Source organism: Lissotriton helveticus, chromosome 2_1 (assembly GCF_964261635.1).
Source record: "Lissotriton helveticus chromosome 2_1, aLisHel1.1, whole genome shotgun sequence".
Classification (NCBI taxonomy): domain Eukaryota; kingdom Metazoa; phylum Chordata; class Amphibia; order Caudata; family Salamandridae; genus Lissotriton; species Lissotriton helveticus.
This window is the reverse complement of record NC_136059.1, coordinates 1,157,544,500-1,157,561,974: the sequence shown is the minus strand read 5'-3', so window position 1 is coordinate 1,157,561,974 and position 17,475 is coordinate 1,157,544,500. Positions and strand designations below refer to the sequence as shown.

Below are 17,475 nucleotides of genomic sequence, written 5' to 3'. Positions count from 1 at the left end.
GGTAAGTAACTCCAATGGGACTGCAGGACAGGTATATTAAAATAGGTGTCCTGCAAGTCCAGGGGCATCATCCCATCACTTAAGTCCAAAGCAAAGACAGTCTGGTCCACATAGGAAAGATGTCCAAGATAGGCCTGGGTTTCCCACCCTTTTCCATAACTAGGAAATAGAAAGCGTAAAAACCCTTGCCTCTCTCAACGTTTGGCACTCTTTTCCATAACTAGGAAATAGAAAGCGTAACAACCCTTGCCTCTCTCAACGTTCGGTACCTTCACCATAGCATCCTTGGAAAGCAACAATTGCATCCTATTGTAAGAGGATCCTCCGAAATCTGTCCTGGTGTGGGAGCAATATTGGCCATTTTGAATAATTTGCAAGACCCATCTGCAAGATCTGATGGATCGCTAACCAGGAAAGAAAGTTGGATCCTGACTACTTGTGTGTGGCCATGAGCAGCTAAAGGCATACTAAAGCAGTTTGTGGGCCAGTGTAGCAGGGGAGGAGGAGTTGGAAGATGGTTGCCCTTACAGACTCCACGTTGTCTATCCGATCTGTCTCTGCTGCCCGAAAGAAATGGTTGACTGGTGCATCACTGGTTGAGATGGCTGTCTGTCAATACACCTGTCCCCATGAGTAGCTTCAAAACTCCCGAAAGTGGTGCGGAAATTATTTTGCAGGAGTCAACAGCCCCAAGGAATGCAATGAAGTTTTACTATCTTCAAAGAATTCCAAAACAGAGGCTATTTTCTCACCGAAGACGTGGGACCCATTAAGTGCATGTTCAGTGAATCCTGGAAGTCACCACAGCACCTAGTAGACCTCATCCAGGCATGCAGAAGGACCACGCTCTGAACACCTACCCTGAAAAGGCAGTCCGGAGTATTCAAACCTGTGTGTATAACATATTCGTCTGTGTCTTGTCTACCATGTATTGTCTGGTCCACAGAGGCCCTCATATCTTCCAGGACTGCCAGCAAGATCTCACATGCTGTGTCCCAGAGAGGATGGGTGTAGAAACCCAATAGACATACTGATGTTGTGGTCTGTCATAGGAAACCGGATGCAAAGAACTTACGTTGGCTAAAGGTATCAGCCCTCTTTGATTCCCTATCAAGAGGAGTGGTGAGTAATGAATGGAGATATAATTTACTGGTCGAGGCCTGCACAGTAGGGCTCTCTGGGGTGGGATACTTATTGGGGAAATTTGAGTCACCAGACACTGGCCTATAAGGTCTGGCAACCTGCCAGAATACAGGGAGGCAAGACCATAGTTTTGATCATTGAAGAAAGCAAGGGTTTTGATGTTACTGGCCCAGGCAGTAGGATTTCCACCAAGCATTTGTTTCAGCCTCAATGTAGGGTAGCTGTAGCAAAAGTATCACAAACGCCCACCGAACAACCACTGCTAATGAGGAACTCTCCCCCATTAGTGGCCCATGTGGCAAGCAAAGCTCTGTCTTGTGGTAGGTGTCAAGACCAGTGGTGTTTTGTTAATCAAGGTATTAGGCATCATCACACTTACAAGGGAAGAGCAAGCCAACAACATCCTTAAGTGTACCCTGCTCTGACAGTATCAGATCCAAAAACATAATAGAGCCTCTGTTGATAGCTGTAATACGGTAGTGGCACAGGATTAGAGGCTGCATTATGACAGGTTCTGCTTTCGTAATTTCGTAGCATGACATCAGGTGATGGACATAGGTTTGACATCTGACATAGGCTACGATACCAAGTCATCTTCCAGCATCACTGGCAACAGTGTTGGGAACTGGCGTGTATCAGGGGGCACTGGAGTTGGTATATGCCCTGCAGCTGGCCCCAATGGGGTGCCAGGAGAGTACTGGTCAACAGCAACTCGAAAGGAGGCCCATGCAGTTCCTAGAGGCTCAAATGTGCACCCGCGAGAGACAGAAGCACACTGAATATATGCTGAATGGCCTCTTTGAAGGCCTCAATCTGCTGCAAGGTCGATGACCAGATCAGTAAACTCAGGGTGCATCATAATTAGTTGAGGAACAAGCTCCGTGACCAACAACCTCATCCGAGTGTGTCTTGATCTTGACACTCTGACATCTTATCCTTGGTGTCTGAGTGGCATGATGGGGATGAGCCATGCATCTCTTTTTAATGCTTGTGTTTGGTCTTGGACTTACCGGAAGACATCAAGAGGTAGGTAAACGACCATGGAAACACCCCTGAGATCGGGACCGAGTCCTAGCGCATGACTTGCAGTGGGACCTAAATAAAGGCTGCAACTCCTTGTGCTCAGGAGCATACTGCTTTGCCTCCCCATCTTGAATTGCCTTTGGCTGCATGAGGACGCTCTCATCACACAACTAAGAAATGTATCCTGAGGCACCAAAGACACTCCTTGGGTGGACCTGTGACCAGCATCTTCTTTCTGCAGTTGTGGCACAGCTTGAATCCTGTTGTTTTCAGTGGTGACACAGCTCTATAGCATACTGCATGAAGTTCGAAAGCTGCCATAAAACAGACAAATTCTGGAGTTTAACTCTGGATCCATGTCGAAAGGCACAGAAAAGAAACAAAGTGAAGTCAGCCTGAAGCCAGAGGAAGAATCTGCATTTAGATGAATCATTCAGAAACTATATTTGGACCATGCCACACTTTAAAGCTATGCTTTACAACCATAACGTATGGTTTCCTCCTTAGCAGACATTAGTTGGTTAATACTGTGCTATGAAAATAGATTGCTAACAAACATTTTCAAGCCAAATGTTTATGAGTCCTATCATCACTCTCAGTCAGAACATACTTATTTTGACTTTGTACTATGTGAAGCCAGAAACATAGGATGCTCTCATGACTGCTGATGGGAGTAGGCCCAGCAAGTTCTGATAATATCACCATCTTCATCCAGGTCATCATGAAAATCCAGCAAAAAATGGGGCAGCAGACACTCAATTAACTGGGAACCATACAGGTACCATATTTCTGAATTAGAATTGTTAAGATAGAGGCAATTTTTTATTTTTATTTTTCTTAGTTTTCTAAAGCGCATAGCAGGCCATGGGCTTCCCAGCGCTAAATGACTGAGCTGTGAGGGGGAAATATATATATAAAATTACTGTGGGAATAACTGTTTTAACTTTTTCCTAAATCTAGATTCCACTTCTACTAGTTTCATTTTACGTGGCAAGGAGTTCCAAAGCTTAGGTGCCAAATGTGAGAAGGATCTGCCTCCCTATATACTCTCTTAATTCTTGTAGTTCTGAGAAGGTGTTCTTGAGATGATCTTAAACTTCTATTGGGGACATATGGCACCACCAGGTGTCTAATCTTAGGGGGGTCCTCTATTGTTTACTGCTTTAGAGTAAGATGAACAGAGCTGGCATCAGACAAGTGTGCAATGACCATAAACTGAGGAAAATGTGAGAATTGTTTGTAAAGCTTGATTACAAAAATATTGAAAGAGTAGCAGAATCTTGACACTGAAGAACAACAAATGTGACAGCCTGTATCCATAGAGTAAAGAGAGGGGAAATACTGGAGGAGAGAAAAGGTTACATATTTAGAAGCCAGGAAATAAGTGACTTCTTGGGGCTTTTCCCTACTAATCATCAAAGCTGAAGGTTTCAATCCAGAAGATGCAGCAAAAACATATCAAATCAATGATTTGAGGATAGAATTGTATTACAAAGAGTTGACTAGTGCCCACACTATTCTTTTGTCTACAAAATCTGACAGCAAAGAAGAGAAAAGGACATGTCAATCCGAAACAGTTACTGTTATTGTGGTCTACAAACAATACCTCCTCGGGGCATTCGTCGGGTTTAGGGAGCCGTGTGCTATTCTTCAGAAGCTCTATTAAATGGAATACAATCATCTGGCCTTGTTTATCATTCCCAATAATACGCATGAATACCTAAAAGAAATAAAAAAGATTTTTTAAGCTTTCAAGTCCACAGCTTTTATTTACAAAATACATTTTCAGACGTATTACATCAAAAATAGCAATACACAGATTTCTGATGGGTGCTTCCCTCCATGCCAATAAACAACTTTTGACAAAGGAAGTTATTTGAAAATTATTCATGTATGGCAATGTTTAAAAACATGACTTATTTACCAGTTTTTTATTGGTGGATTCATCCTATTTCTTTAATTGCTCTTTTATAAAAAAAAGAAGGAAACTACAATTTTAACACTACTGTATAAGTTGTGAATTTTACTTGCCACTACATTATAACTTTCAACAAAGACATGCTGTCCACTAGAGAAGGCGCGTTTAGATGGGCTATGGCTGCACAGCAGAAACATACAAAATCAAATCTGATGCTAGGGCCAACATATGGACGAATAGAATTTGGATAGACAAACCGATGCTGAAAACTTCTACTTAAAATGCATTATTACAATTGAGCCAATTGCAAAATCTCACAAACTATATACAATTTAAATTTTTTATTGGGAAAGCAAAGTCACCCCAGTTTAGTACCATCTGCTAGAAGCAGGCACCCCTTTTCTATTTGATTTTTTCCCCCAAAAACAAACTTGTCAAAAACTTAAAAACTGTAGCAACTTACAAGCTCTCATAATGAACGGCCCAATAACTAGGGGGTATCGTTAACTCTGGGACAGGGAAAATATGGACCTTTACGAGTAGGACCCTGTGGATCCACTAAAAATATTTAAATAGAAAGGAAATTGGCAACCATAGTTCGATTCTCTTGGTAAGTCCCCATTTTCGGCCAGACTTTCATCTAGAGAATTCAGCTGTATTTAGCAGCCGAAATCTGAGATGAAAATTAAGAGGTTTGCAGTGTTTTCTCAGATCTCATAATTGTGAGAGGGCCGGTAACTGTTGTTACCAGCCCCGTCGGAATAACGAAGCCCCTTGTGATGAGGATCGTAGTCTTCTACAGAGGACAAATGTCTTCTGAAAACTGAAATGTGCTGACAGAGTCACCCCAATGAAACCATCAAAAACCAACAAAACCTCATAACAAGCCAGCTGGCAGACCCCAGAGCTTAGAACCAACAAGCACAACTATTACTAACTAGGGAAAAAGTGGCGCCCCACATGGAACTCCTCAGACAGAGATGCTCACAAAGCAGCCCTCAGCAACTACCACTGGCATATAAAGGAAGCCAAGAGAACAGTCATTACAGCCCGCATCTATACAGTAGTCAACCGCACAAAATAACTCTTCAAAATAGTCATGGAATTCTCCAACTCAGCAGCCACAGAGAACACAATCCACCCCTCTCAGGATCTCTGCGACACCCTCTCGAACTACTTCCACAGTAAGATTGCCACCATGTACAACAACTTCGACCCCCTACCCACCGCCCTCAACAGCCTCGACCAACCAGCACACACTGGCCAAATGATCACCACTTGGTCTCCGCTCACCACTCAGATCAGCACAGCCCATCATGCCATCCATTCACTGTGGGGCACCCGCCGACTCCTGCCTCCACTGTCTTTTCCACCTCAGCATGGAACCCACCAGCACCATCACCTCCTCCATCATCACAGCAGCCTTACCAGACAGATGGAAATACGGAGAGGTCGGACCTCTCCTTAAGAAACCCTCTGCCCACCTTCAAAAATTATCAACCAATCTCCCTGCTCCCCAACCAGGCCAAAGTACTCGAGAAGGCCCTCAACAAACAGTTTACAGAGTACCTGGAACAGAACCACCTACTTGACGTCTCTAATCAGGATTCCGTGCCAACCACAGCACTGAGACCGCACTGATCGCTGCCACAGATGACATCAAAACCCTCCTTGACCGTGGAGAGGCTGTGGCCCTGATCCTCGGTGACCTTTCTGCTACTTTCAACACTATTTCCCACCACACCCGTATCAACGGACTCTACAACATCAGCACTCAGCAAAATGCCCTCAAGTGGATCACATCTTTCCTCACAGTACGCACACAGAGCATCTGGCGACTTTCGGGGGAGAACATGGCGGCCGCCACAGACGCGGGTCGCTAGGTGCCGCTGAGCGCTTCACCAACGGACGATACATTTCCCCCCCCTTCTCAAATATAAAAACCAATGTGCCTCACGAGCTGTTCTTGACGGCACTTGAAGCCCCAGGGTCCCGGCAGCGGGCGTAGAGCCGCTGCGGGTCGGCGTCAAGGGATACTGCTGGATTAGAGCCGCCCCGGAGCTCTGAAAGAGCTGCAGGGCAGCAGCGCGAGGTCTCCTCTGGGGCAGAGGGAGCAGCGTCAGCACAAGCGCTTCTCTCGCAGAGGAAGAGAAAAAGTGGTGAGGCGGATTACTGGCAAAGCAGCCACCTTGCAGAGAGGTAGGGGGGCTAGCCCAGAAGTACAAAAGTTGGTCACACCCTGTGCTGGAAGCCAGAAGGAGAGGGAGAAAGCTAGTGACTTGGTGGATGGGGGGATCAAGTTCTGAACCCTGAGCAGGTTGGTGAATCCCCTTTAGATTACCAGTCTCTTATCCCTGAGGCTAGTACAGAAGGGTTTGATCCACTAAGTTACAGACTGAAGGTGACAGCGGGTAAAGAGACCCAAAGGTAGGGGGAGGAAAGAAAGGACAAAATGAAATTGTAAATCGAAATATAAAAAGCACCCCCTCCTTGAGGACCTTTTTTTAAAGTTCTTCCACCTGTGGTGACTCTTAGAGGTCAGGAAAAAAGTGCAGAATAGAACCCGGATAGACTTGAGATGGCAGTAGAGGGAGGTACAGCTTGCCCAGCAGAGTCCAGTCAAGTAATAACAGTGGAAGAAGCTAGGGGTGAGAAGAGTCGGGCCCAGTTGGGCGATGGCACATTGGACAAAAATAGGGAGGATCCTCCTTTTGACAGACGCTTATATGATCTCGGAGAAGAGAACGGGGATGTGGGGGCCACAGGAAGATCTTAAGAGGCTATAATTTCTTCACTCTCTGGGGACATCAGAAAAGGTTTAGCAGTATCGGAGGCGAAACAGGGTGAGATACGCAATTTTTGTGAGGCTCTAGAGAAAAAAATTGACTATGACAGTAAGAACACAAACAGAGACTGATATTGGGGAGCAGAAAAAGGATCTAAATGATAGCAAAACGGATATTCAAGCATTGCATAGGGGGAACAAGAATTGCAGGAGAAGAGGGATCAGATTGAAAATAATTAAAGGAAGAACAACCTGAGAATATTGGTTGTCCCGGAAGGAAAGGAAGGCAATGACTTGAAATGATTTGTGGTCTCCCAAATCAAAGATTGAAGACAGTAATCAAAAAGATATCCAACGGGTACATTGAGATCCATTCAGAAAAAACCCAAATAGGGTGATGTTGGTGAGGTCAAGATAGTTGAAAATACATTTTTTAGAAATTTGCTGTCTGTACCATCATCAACTTCCACCTATATCATACATCAAGAGCTGGGTATGGGGTTTATCTCAGACATCATAGGCATGGCCTAGATCTAGAAATGAACCGTATCATTATTCGCGATTGTCTTACACTTGATTTAGCTGGACGCATTCCGTGGTTAAATTATGTTCAAAAATCAGCAATTTATTTGGGAAGACCCGAATTATTTACTACCCCAGAAAAACTCCTAAAAACAGATATGATCTGGGTTAAAAGTACCTACCTTACTATATCACAATGTGAAAGAGAGGCCAAGGAATTAAATAAACCCCTTGTGTGTGCTCATCAATTGCTATGTACGTCACGAACGATTGAGCCATATCTCACTATTGTAACTAATCAGCACCATCGTTTCCTCTTGGTCCGATTCAGATTGAACCAGTTGCACTTAATTCTTCCTGAATCAAGGGGATGGAATAAGCTGGAGGACATGGCAGTCTGTACGTGTGACAACTTTTCTACTCAAGATTCGATGCATTTTGTTTTATTTTGTGATTACTTTTTGCATATCAGAAAACGGTTTATATTGCCTATTTTAAAAGACAGAGGTTTTATTCAGGCCAGACCGGCTTTTATGTATTTACAAATGTTTAACAATGTCCGGGAAACTTAACATAGCTAGTTTTTTAACCGCAGCTGTTAGACTCAGGAGGAAAGGAAAATTAGTACCCTTGTTAGATATTGCATAACATTTTTAATTTTATCTTCTTATCATGTGCAATTTGATGAATTAGATTCTGTCTTCAATATTCTGTGATGTTTTTGACATTGTAATATCAAGGAAATACTTTTTATTGTGTACTTATACATTTTTAGTATGCTTTTATGGTTTTAATTAACCGAAGAAAGTGAATTTGACTGACTGACTGGGTGAAGCCACAGAAGATTTTGTTTAATTTCCTGACATATGCTCAGAAAAAAAAATACTTTTAGGTGCACTAAAGTCGAAGACTCTAGGGGGGAAGGATTTCTCATTTGAGATTAGATCGGATCTAGCCCGGGTTACCCTGGATAGACAGGGGGAATTGGGAAAGAGTTTAGAGGAGTCCAAAAAAGTAGGGGCAACAGCGCAGCTCAATTTCCCGGCATCCCTGAGAAAGGCCGATGACATTTTGGAAGTTATTAAAAAGGGGAGAGGAATCCAGAGAGTGACGTATCGAAAAAATTAGATGGGCTAGGAGGAGACATTAGGGGGTGGGCAACCTTTTTTTTTGTTTCGTTTTGATGCTCCATGGTGGAGCGTTACGGAGGGCTGGGAAGAAAATTGGACTAACACTAGGTCCAGAAGGAAGTCTGGATGGGTTCTCTAATGAGGAGGTGGGGGGCAAGGAGGGGGTGCACTGGGTGGGGAGCATGGGGAAAAATTTATAGAAAGTACCTCGAACACCGCAGGGATACAGAAGGCAGTTAATACTCACAGTGACGCCCAAGTGAGGGGTTGGGAGTGTATCACAGGAAGAGGATGACCCAGATACTAACATGGAGTGTCAACGGGTTACGTATGAAGAGTAGAAGAGATAGGATGCTACAGTATCTTAGAGACTCTCAAGAACTAATTCTGATTTTACAGGTAACACACTTGGTAAAGGAAGAGTGTACGAAATAGTTTAGAAAGCAAAAATGGGTGCAACAGATGGTCGGCACAGAGAAAACCGCTAACATAAGAGGGGTGGCAACAGTGGTGAAAAAACAAGGGCGGAATATATGGTCACTGAATATGTGGGTTGAGAAGGCTGGAAAATGGATTATTGCAAATATACAAATAAGGGGTAGCCCACTAACTTTAGTGGGATACTGTGGTCCAAACCATGATGAATAAGAATCATTAAAAGCAGTGTTTACCAACCTGTTGGATTTCCATGGTCCCGTTATAATGGCAGGAGATTTTAATATTATGGATTTGAATTTAGCTAAATTAAGTAAAAGTAGGGCTATACCCACCCCGAAATCCCAAGCTTTTCTTAAATCTACGATGAGGCAGAATGCTCTTTGTGAGAGAGATGGTTGGAGTTTTGCAGGGGCCTCGTTTTACAACAAGAAATAGGGACATAGATCAAGGATTGATTACTTCTTGGTAGAGGGGAGCCTTAAAGAAGATATCGCCGATATTGAATATCTGACAGCCCATCTGTCAGACCATTCAGCAGTAGCCATAACAATTGGGAATACTGGTTGGCCTACAGAAAAGAGGTGGACACTAGACCGTATCATCTTGGTAGACACAGAAGGGGAATTCCTTAAAATAAATTGTGGTTCCGCTCCACTGGGGGTTGTATGGGATACGTTGAAAGCGTTCATTAGGGGTAAGATCACAAGTGCACTTAGTCATAGAAATAAACAATAAAGGCTTGAGATAGCCAGGCTAGAGGGAGAAATGAAAGATCTAGAGACAAATAAGAACACAAATACTGATGACGACAATAGGGTCCAGGTAGAAGAGAGATTGTCATTATTGCAAAACCATATAGAAGAAATCCTCAAGAGCTGAATCAAAAAAAGATGGGATACAAGTAAATTGGCTCACTTTGAGTATGGGGAGGGAGCAGGAAAGCTTTTAGCAGGGAAGATTAAGACAGACCAAAATAGAAACCGTATTAATGGGATCAAAGTAGGGCAGTCCAAGGATATGCTGACTAGTGAGGCAGGGTTGGAGGAGGTATTCACAGAGTATTTTCAGGATCTCTACTCGGAAGAAGGGAGGGTTTCAGAGAATGAGGTGAATGTCTGGTTAGCAGACTCTGTTAAACCTCTCGACCTAGGACAGAAAGATATTTTTAACCCATGAAATTACAGAAGAAGAGGTTAAGATAGCCTTACAAGCAACCAAGAAAGGTAAAGCTACAGGACCGGCTGGGATTCCAGCGGAATTGCATAAGATCTTAGGGGAAGTTTTAACACCTTTTCTGACAGCAATGATAAGGGAGATCATAGAGCAAGGGATGTAACTACCAAAATCATGGAATGAGGCGATAATCACGCTTATTTTGAAACCAGGCAAGGATTCTACTAGCTGTGATGCATAAAGACCAATATCTCTTTTGAACGCAGACTATAACATTTTCATAATAATCCTGGCAGGGAGATTAAGTAAGGTAGCTGGAGAGCGGATTTATAAAGATCAGAAGGGATTTATCAAAGGGAGACACATACATGAGTTAACCTATGGGCTCATAGGAGCGATTGATGTGGCAACACTTTATTCTACTTCCCTCGCAGTGATAATGCTAGATGCCTCTAAGGCCTTTGACAGGGTTAGGTGGTCTTATTTGCTTGCGGTTTTGAAAGGACTGGAGCTTGTGGAATAATTTTGTAAGTCAGTCCAATCGATATATCACGATCCCACAGCAAGAGCCTTAGTGAATGGAAACCTATCCCCACCCTTTAAAATCTCAAGGGGCACAAGGCAGGGATGTCCCTTGTCCCCCCTGTTATTTAATCTTACACATGCCCTCTTTTTACTGGGGGTGGGGAAAGAAAGTGGCGTTATATGCGGACGACTTGGTGATATTTTCCTCTGACCTGGAGGCTGCATTATCACCCACTATACAGATGGCCTTGGATTTTGGTAACATATCTGGTTACTTGGTTAGAGAGGAAAAAACAGAGATTATGGTCTGGAATCAGAGAAAAGATAACCCGTTGATTAAAAAGGAGATTAAGTATCTGGGCTTACAAATTGTGGAAGATATAAACAAAATCCCGGGAAATAGGGCAGGTAATGAAGAGCTGGGTACATCTCCCTCTAATGACTTTTGGGCGAGTTAATTTGATTAAAATGGCAATCCTGCCAAAAATCACTTATCTATTTATTACAATTCCCTTGCACTTTGAGAAAGCAGCAATGGATAAAATTCAACAGGAGATAAACTCCTTTATTTGGGCCCATACGGGGGTTTGGATTTCATGGAAAAAGTTGCAGAGTAGAAGAGAGAAAGGGGGGATTATCTCTACCGGACATCCAATATTATGCTTGGGCCTTTCAGATTATGAATTCTAGAATGTTTTTTAACACACTGCATGGCTCAGATGCAGGAATTATGTTTTCGGCAATGATAAAAGAAAGTAGGACGGGCAAAGACAGATTTCTTTTTAAGTTTGGGGATCCAAAATTCTTTAAAAAAATCAAATTAAAAATACCACAAGCATTTGCTAGAATATGGTATGTGATAAGAAGACGATCCAAACTAGATTACTACTCCTTGTCTGCCCCAATTTGACTCTCCAGGGACACCGGAATGTCTTGAAGATAAATTGGCACTATTAATAAGAAAGGCTAGGGTATTCTTTTGGGGAGAGATCATTCAAGATGGACAATTAATGGCATGGAATGAGTTAAAAGATCTCCTGGGGGTTAAAATCTAACATTTTAAATATATATAATTGAAGAGCTAGGGAACAGGGCGGGAAGGCACCACTGGGTACTGGAAATAACTTGGAAGAGCAACTTGCTGGAAAAACCCCTGGAGAGAATGAAGTCTCTTTCTGGTATTGGGAATTACAAGATACCGTGGATGGAGAATTGGCCCTGGCAGAAGATGTATGGGGAAGATGCTTGCTGAGGGGCGATTTACAACATATGTGGCAAGTATTGATGCATACACTATATTCCATTGTCAAGCCTGCTTTTTTAAAAAGAAACCACCTCTTTTCACTCCATAAGGCATACATAACACCTGAGAAGTTGTCAAAAATGGGGAAAGGAAGATCGGTATCCTGTGCAAAGTGTGGTTCGGAAAAGGCGACAGATGTGCACATGTTCCATCAATGCACAGAGATTAAGATTTTGGGAGGAAGAAGAAATGACACTCTCAGGAATCTTGGGGGTTCAAATAAAGGTAAGTCTTTCACTAATTATCTTTGGCGTGATGGAAGGAGTAGTAGGAGTTGGTAGAGATCTGTTATTCTATGCAATCCTACTTGCTAGAAGAGAAATTTGCCATAATTGGGAAAGAGAAATCTCGCCCCAACATTCAGAGTGGCTAGAGTCCATATTCTATATGTCAAAAATGGATTTGTTGGGAAATGGGTCCGGAAAGATAAAAAGATTTTGGGTTACGCTACAGAACTGGGCAGGGGCTAACCGAACTTAGTGGATTGGTGAATGGATAAAAAGATGAAAATCTCGGTCCAATGATTACACCTTCATAACTCTCTGTCTTCTGGCTGCAAGGGCCCCCTCGCTTCACTGGTTTGATATGATACAGCAGCCGCAATGTCAGACGATTTGAGAGAGATGAACCGGAAGGAGTATAATGTTTGATCTAAATGCCTCTCCCCCTTCGGGGAATTTATGGTCTCCCTCTCGCATTGAAAGGCAAGAGTGCAAGTCATTAGATCCTAAGGTGAATGAGGACAAAAAACAAACAAAGAAAACCAGAGCATCTGGCTACCTCCCTTCACCTCCAAACCAAAGAACATCTTATGCGGCATATCCCAAAGATCATCCCTCAGTCCCGCCCTGTTTAACACCTGCATGACCCCCCCTCGCAGACGTCATCAGATCAGATGTCCTCAACATAATTTCCTATACAGAGGACACTCAACTCATCCTCTTGCTCACCGAAGACCCCTTGACCACCAGAATTAACTTGATGAGAGACAACTACCTTAAACTCAACTCCGATATGACAGAAGTACTGATCTTTGCGAAGAACACAACTATATGGGACCACAGCAGTTGGCCAGCAGAACTCGGACAAACAACCACACCTACAGACCATGCATGCAACCTAGGCATCATCCTTGACAGCGAACTGACCATGAAACGACAGGTCAACGCAGTCGCCTTCTCCTGCTTCAACACACTTTGCACGCTCCGCAGAATCTTCAGATAGATCCCAAAAAACACCCGAAAGCCTGTTACTCAGGCCCACGTCACCAGCAGCCTTGACTACGGCATAGCTCTCAATGCCGTCATCTCCACCCAGCTCATCAAAAGCTACAGATTATACAGAATGCTGCAGCCAGATTCATCCTGGACCTCCCCAAATAGATTCACATCACCCGCCACCTCAGAAACCTCCACTGGCTCCCCATCCAGAAGAGATTCCAGTTCAAGATCCTCATGCACGCCTACAAAGTTCTGCACAATCAAGGACTGGCCTACATCAACCAACAACTGAACTTCCATCTGCCTGCAAGACATCTGCATTCCTCCTCACTAGTCTGTGCACACACCCCTGCATTCGTCGCAGCAGGGGCCGCTCCTTCTCTTACATCGCATTCAAGACCTGGAACCACCTACCCCTCCATCTTCAAACAGCACCTTCCCTGGGGGACTTCATGAAGTAACTCAAGGCCTTCCTCTTCGACTGAGACGTCACACCCACAGCACCCAGATACCCCTAGGGGTGACAGTGCTGTGCAATACAAATGCTGTTTAACTGAAAATGTGTTTTCCTTACCATTCAACAAATATACAAGTTTAATGAAACGATGCAGAAAATAGAAAATACTGAACTGAAAAGATATATCGAACTTGTCTTCAACAAGTTTAAAAGTAAAATGATTGGTATTGACAATCACCTAACTGCATACAATATATAAAACGTTTTCTGCAGCCTATATTATATATATATATATTATAGTTAAGATTGTGTTTGCATAGGAAATGCCTTTTTGTGTTGCTAATAACGTCAGCCCCATTTGACCAATCTCCACAAAAGTTTCCCAAAAAGTGCCACTTTTTAACTGGTTTGTGTTTGGAAAGTTTCGGGGTGATCCACCAAGTGGTGGCCGAGACAAAGGGGGGGTCCCAAAGTTTTCCCCATTAATTTTTCCATAGGAACTTCGGGCACAGCTATAGACCAAATCGCATAATGGATTTACACCAAATTTGGCAGAAAGCTAGATCTCCGAGTAAATAAGTTCAGTAGTTCTGAGCAATTAATGCTCAAAAACATTGTATATATATCACGCCACAGAGCCAACAGATCTTCTGCTGAGATCTGATTGGCTGCCACCACATGAAGCAGGAAGTGGTGGCAGCCATCTTAGTGCTCAGGACTCAGTCCAGAGTCCTAAAAAATGCAAAACAAGTCATGGGGGTATGGTAGGGATATCCTAACCCTGGTGCAGCCCTACTGGGGTCACAAACATTTTTCTTTATTTTGCCTTTAATTTGCAGAGGCTCCATGGCAAAACGGGCTATGTGCCTGTTTAAATAATCTTCTGGTGTGGGCCAGGACCTGTGGAGTGACGCTTCATTTTATTTTGAGAAAAGGGCGGCTGGCCCCCCTCCCTGAGCCTCTGAGAGGCCCTAGGGACCCTATCCCTTCTGCAAAGGAGAAAAAGAATAGAGGGGGCGCACCGCCCCACTCCTAGAGCCTAATTAGGCACTGGGGACCCTATCTTCTGGGGTAGAAACACATTCAACAAGCATTGAAAATGCAATAGGTCTCGCCTTTGATTAAGTTAAAGCCATTCGGTTTGCTAATGGTATTGTATAGCAAAGTAAATGACTAACTTAATCCAAGGCAAGACCTATTGCATTTTCAATGCTTGGTTTTTTCTTTTTTTGTTTTTTTACTGTTTTTGCAAGCATTTGCCCACTATGCTTAGGTGGGAGCATATTTCTTTCTTTCCCCTTTTTAATTTTTGTGGCATAGGCTTCGAATGAAAAACATGAATTTGTGCCCTTGCTTGCCAAGACCAGAGCTATTTGATTTGCCAGTACTTACTTTTCAATGTGTACAAGTAAATGCTAACTTTGCTTTTACCAAACTACATTGTCTTTGTTGTCTGTATATTGAGAAACAAAAAGCTTGCCTGAGTGTAAGCATAAGATGCTTGTTGCAGGCGAGGAAGGCTATCAGGATTCTGATTCAGTATTACAATTTTCTCTCTACACATTACCATGGAGAATTTTCTTTCTTGATTTTGGTGGAAATCAGTTTGTCCTACTAAGTTCCTCGACCACATCTGTGATATACTGTTTAAATACAATGGGGGCTTTGCCTCAGCCTTACTTTAGGCTGGTCCTAGTCACCGTCTTATCAGACGGACACCGTTCTCTGACCATTCTCATTTTTACTCGAGTATCTGCAACCATGCATTGAGCTGCCTGTACTACATTCTCAGTAACCTCACCTAGCTGACCGTGCCGCCCTCCGGGAAGATGGGCCTATGTGGTAGCTCTTTCTCTGGAACTAACTGCTGGCAAAGAAGAGGAATTCAGGGAGAAATTCAGGGAGGAAATGGAGGCAGGACTGTTCCCAAACAGATGGCTCCTTTACTTTTAGGAGGAGTCTTGACATGCAAGTGAACAGAAATAATGTAATACACCAAAACTGTAGTTCTTTTACTGCTGGGATGCAGAATGATGTCAAAAGTCCACATTTGGACACAAATTTGGAACCCATGCGGCATGGTGTCATGGTCATTCCTGGGAACTGTGCTTACTTGAACTATAGTGCCTTGGACTTTACCATCATTTTATGCATTGTTCAAGCAGCAGACAGGACATGCTCTCTCCTAACGTTTAAAAAAAAATCTTTATAGGACGGGCACCGAACACATTTTCAATGCGTTAGGTCTCGTATTTGCGAGAGTTTAAGCTATTGGCATTGTAAATGACAATGCGTGTTTATTTATCTGCTTTAAAAACAACACATAAATAAAAGGCACTGTCATTTACACTGCCACTATCTAAAACTCTGGTAAATGCGCGACCTTTTGCATTGCAAATGCTTGTTTTTATCAGAGTCTGTCATTGGGTTAAATATTCGCCCGCCCTGTTTTATTTACCGCTAGCAGCCACTACACCCGAAGCACTACTCCATTGTTCCTTGTGAATGCTTTGTCACGGGAGATGAAATATTAGAGGGACATGTGTTTTGCCCCCCTTTTTTCCTCTTTGGAAAAGTTCGGAGATTTAATCTTTTGCTCTTTTCCTTCATCCTACACTCGTCATAAGGTTGAATATATAGCAGTCACAGTGCAATCAAGAGCTCTTGATATAGCATCTTTCACAAACATGACATCTCAGCACAATACCATTGTGTTAACTCCTAGTTTAAGTGCGGTGGTTACGCATGCTTTTGGCAAAAATAGGTTTTGTGTGTTTTTTCTAATTGTCGAATGCAACTACCAGGTGGTTTCCTAATTCCCGCCTGTTTTCATCATACTAGCGCATCTTTCGTTCTTGACCACAGACATCACACTAGGCCAAGCGATTGGCGCCCTCCAGTGGCCACAGCACATTATGACTCAAGAGCCTCCGGTTTTTATCGTCAGAGAAGTTCCTGGCTCTGCTCTCGCCTCTGAGCTGCTGTGAGAAATACTTCAACCATCAGGATTCAAAAATAAAATTGAGGCTTCTACCGTGCCAGCGTCACGCTATCAACTGCGTCATCGAGTCTGCCTAAGCCAGGCTATTTGGACAAACCTGGTTTGAGTAATAAAATAGTTGGAGTGAATAGAAATTCTTTCGTCATTATACATGTTTAACATACCCTGTGAATATGATTAAGTATTCGAAGAAATTAGGCATTTGTATTTGTTTCAATAACCGCATTTCATAGCGCGTGGAGGGTTTCTCTTGTACACCATGGGCCCAGTTCCCTAGAACACAGCGACAGCATTTTTCACGATTAGCAAATTACACAAGGTCATAATAAGCCACAAGCTCCCCAGAACAGCGAGTTGCCTTTTCAGTATTATATACAACATTAGTTATAGTTGTTGCTTATTTATCCTATGCAACTTACAACTATTGACAAAGCCAATAGTCCTGGTTTGTTGTAGGTGTAATGCTATTGTTAAGTTATATTTCTGGATGCAATGACAGAAACAGCAAAATGCCAATAGGGCAGCAAGCTATGCTAAGCACAGAGGTTTAACTTTAGTGTTTTAAGCCACGTCCTTAATTACAGCGGCCACGCCCCTACGAGAGACCCCCCAGTTTTTTCATCCCACTTAAAGCCCTGAGTGTATTGTTAATTAACACAAGCCATATCGCCTGATCCTTATTAGTATTACTACCCGAGGAACTTTATTAGAGTGACTGTGACGCTGACTCTCCTAGTTCCCGCATGAAGCTGCAGGTGTTTGACGTCACACGTGCAGCTGGCCTCCAGGGACGCACTGCGCCTCCTCTAGGGGGCCCATATCTGTGTACGTGGATCA

General features: G+C 43.2%; 1 protein-coding gene across 5 annotated transcripts in view; it reads right to left on the bottom strand.

The window, feature by feature from the left end:
* The window catches only part of JAK2 (Janus kinase 2), a 1,231,913-nt gene that overhangs the window by 17,173 nt on the left and 1,197,265 nt on the right, over positions 1-17,475 (bottom strand). For all 5 annotated transcript variants that reach the window (XM_078676001.1, XM_078676005.1, XM_078676003.1 and 2 more), the window contains one exon: positions 3,773-3,886. In XM_078676001.1, coding sequence (XP_078532127.1) covers positions 3,773-3,886 — 114 coding nt within the window. The remainder of the gene's footprint in view (positions 1-3,772; positions 3,887-17,475) is intronic.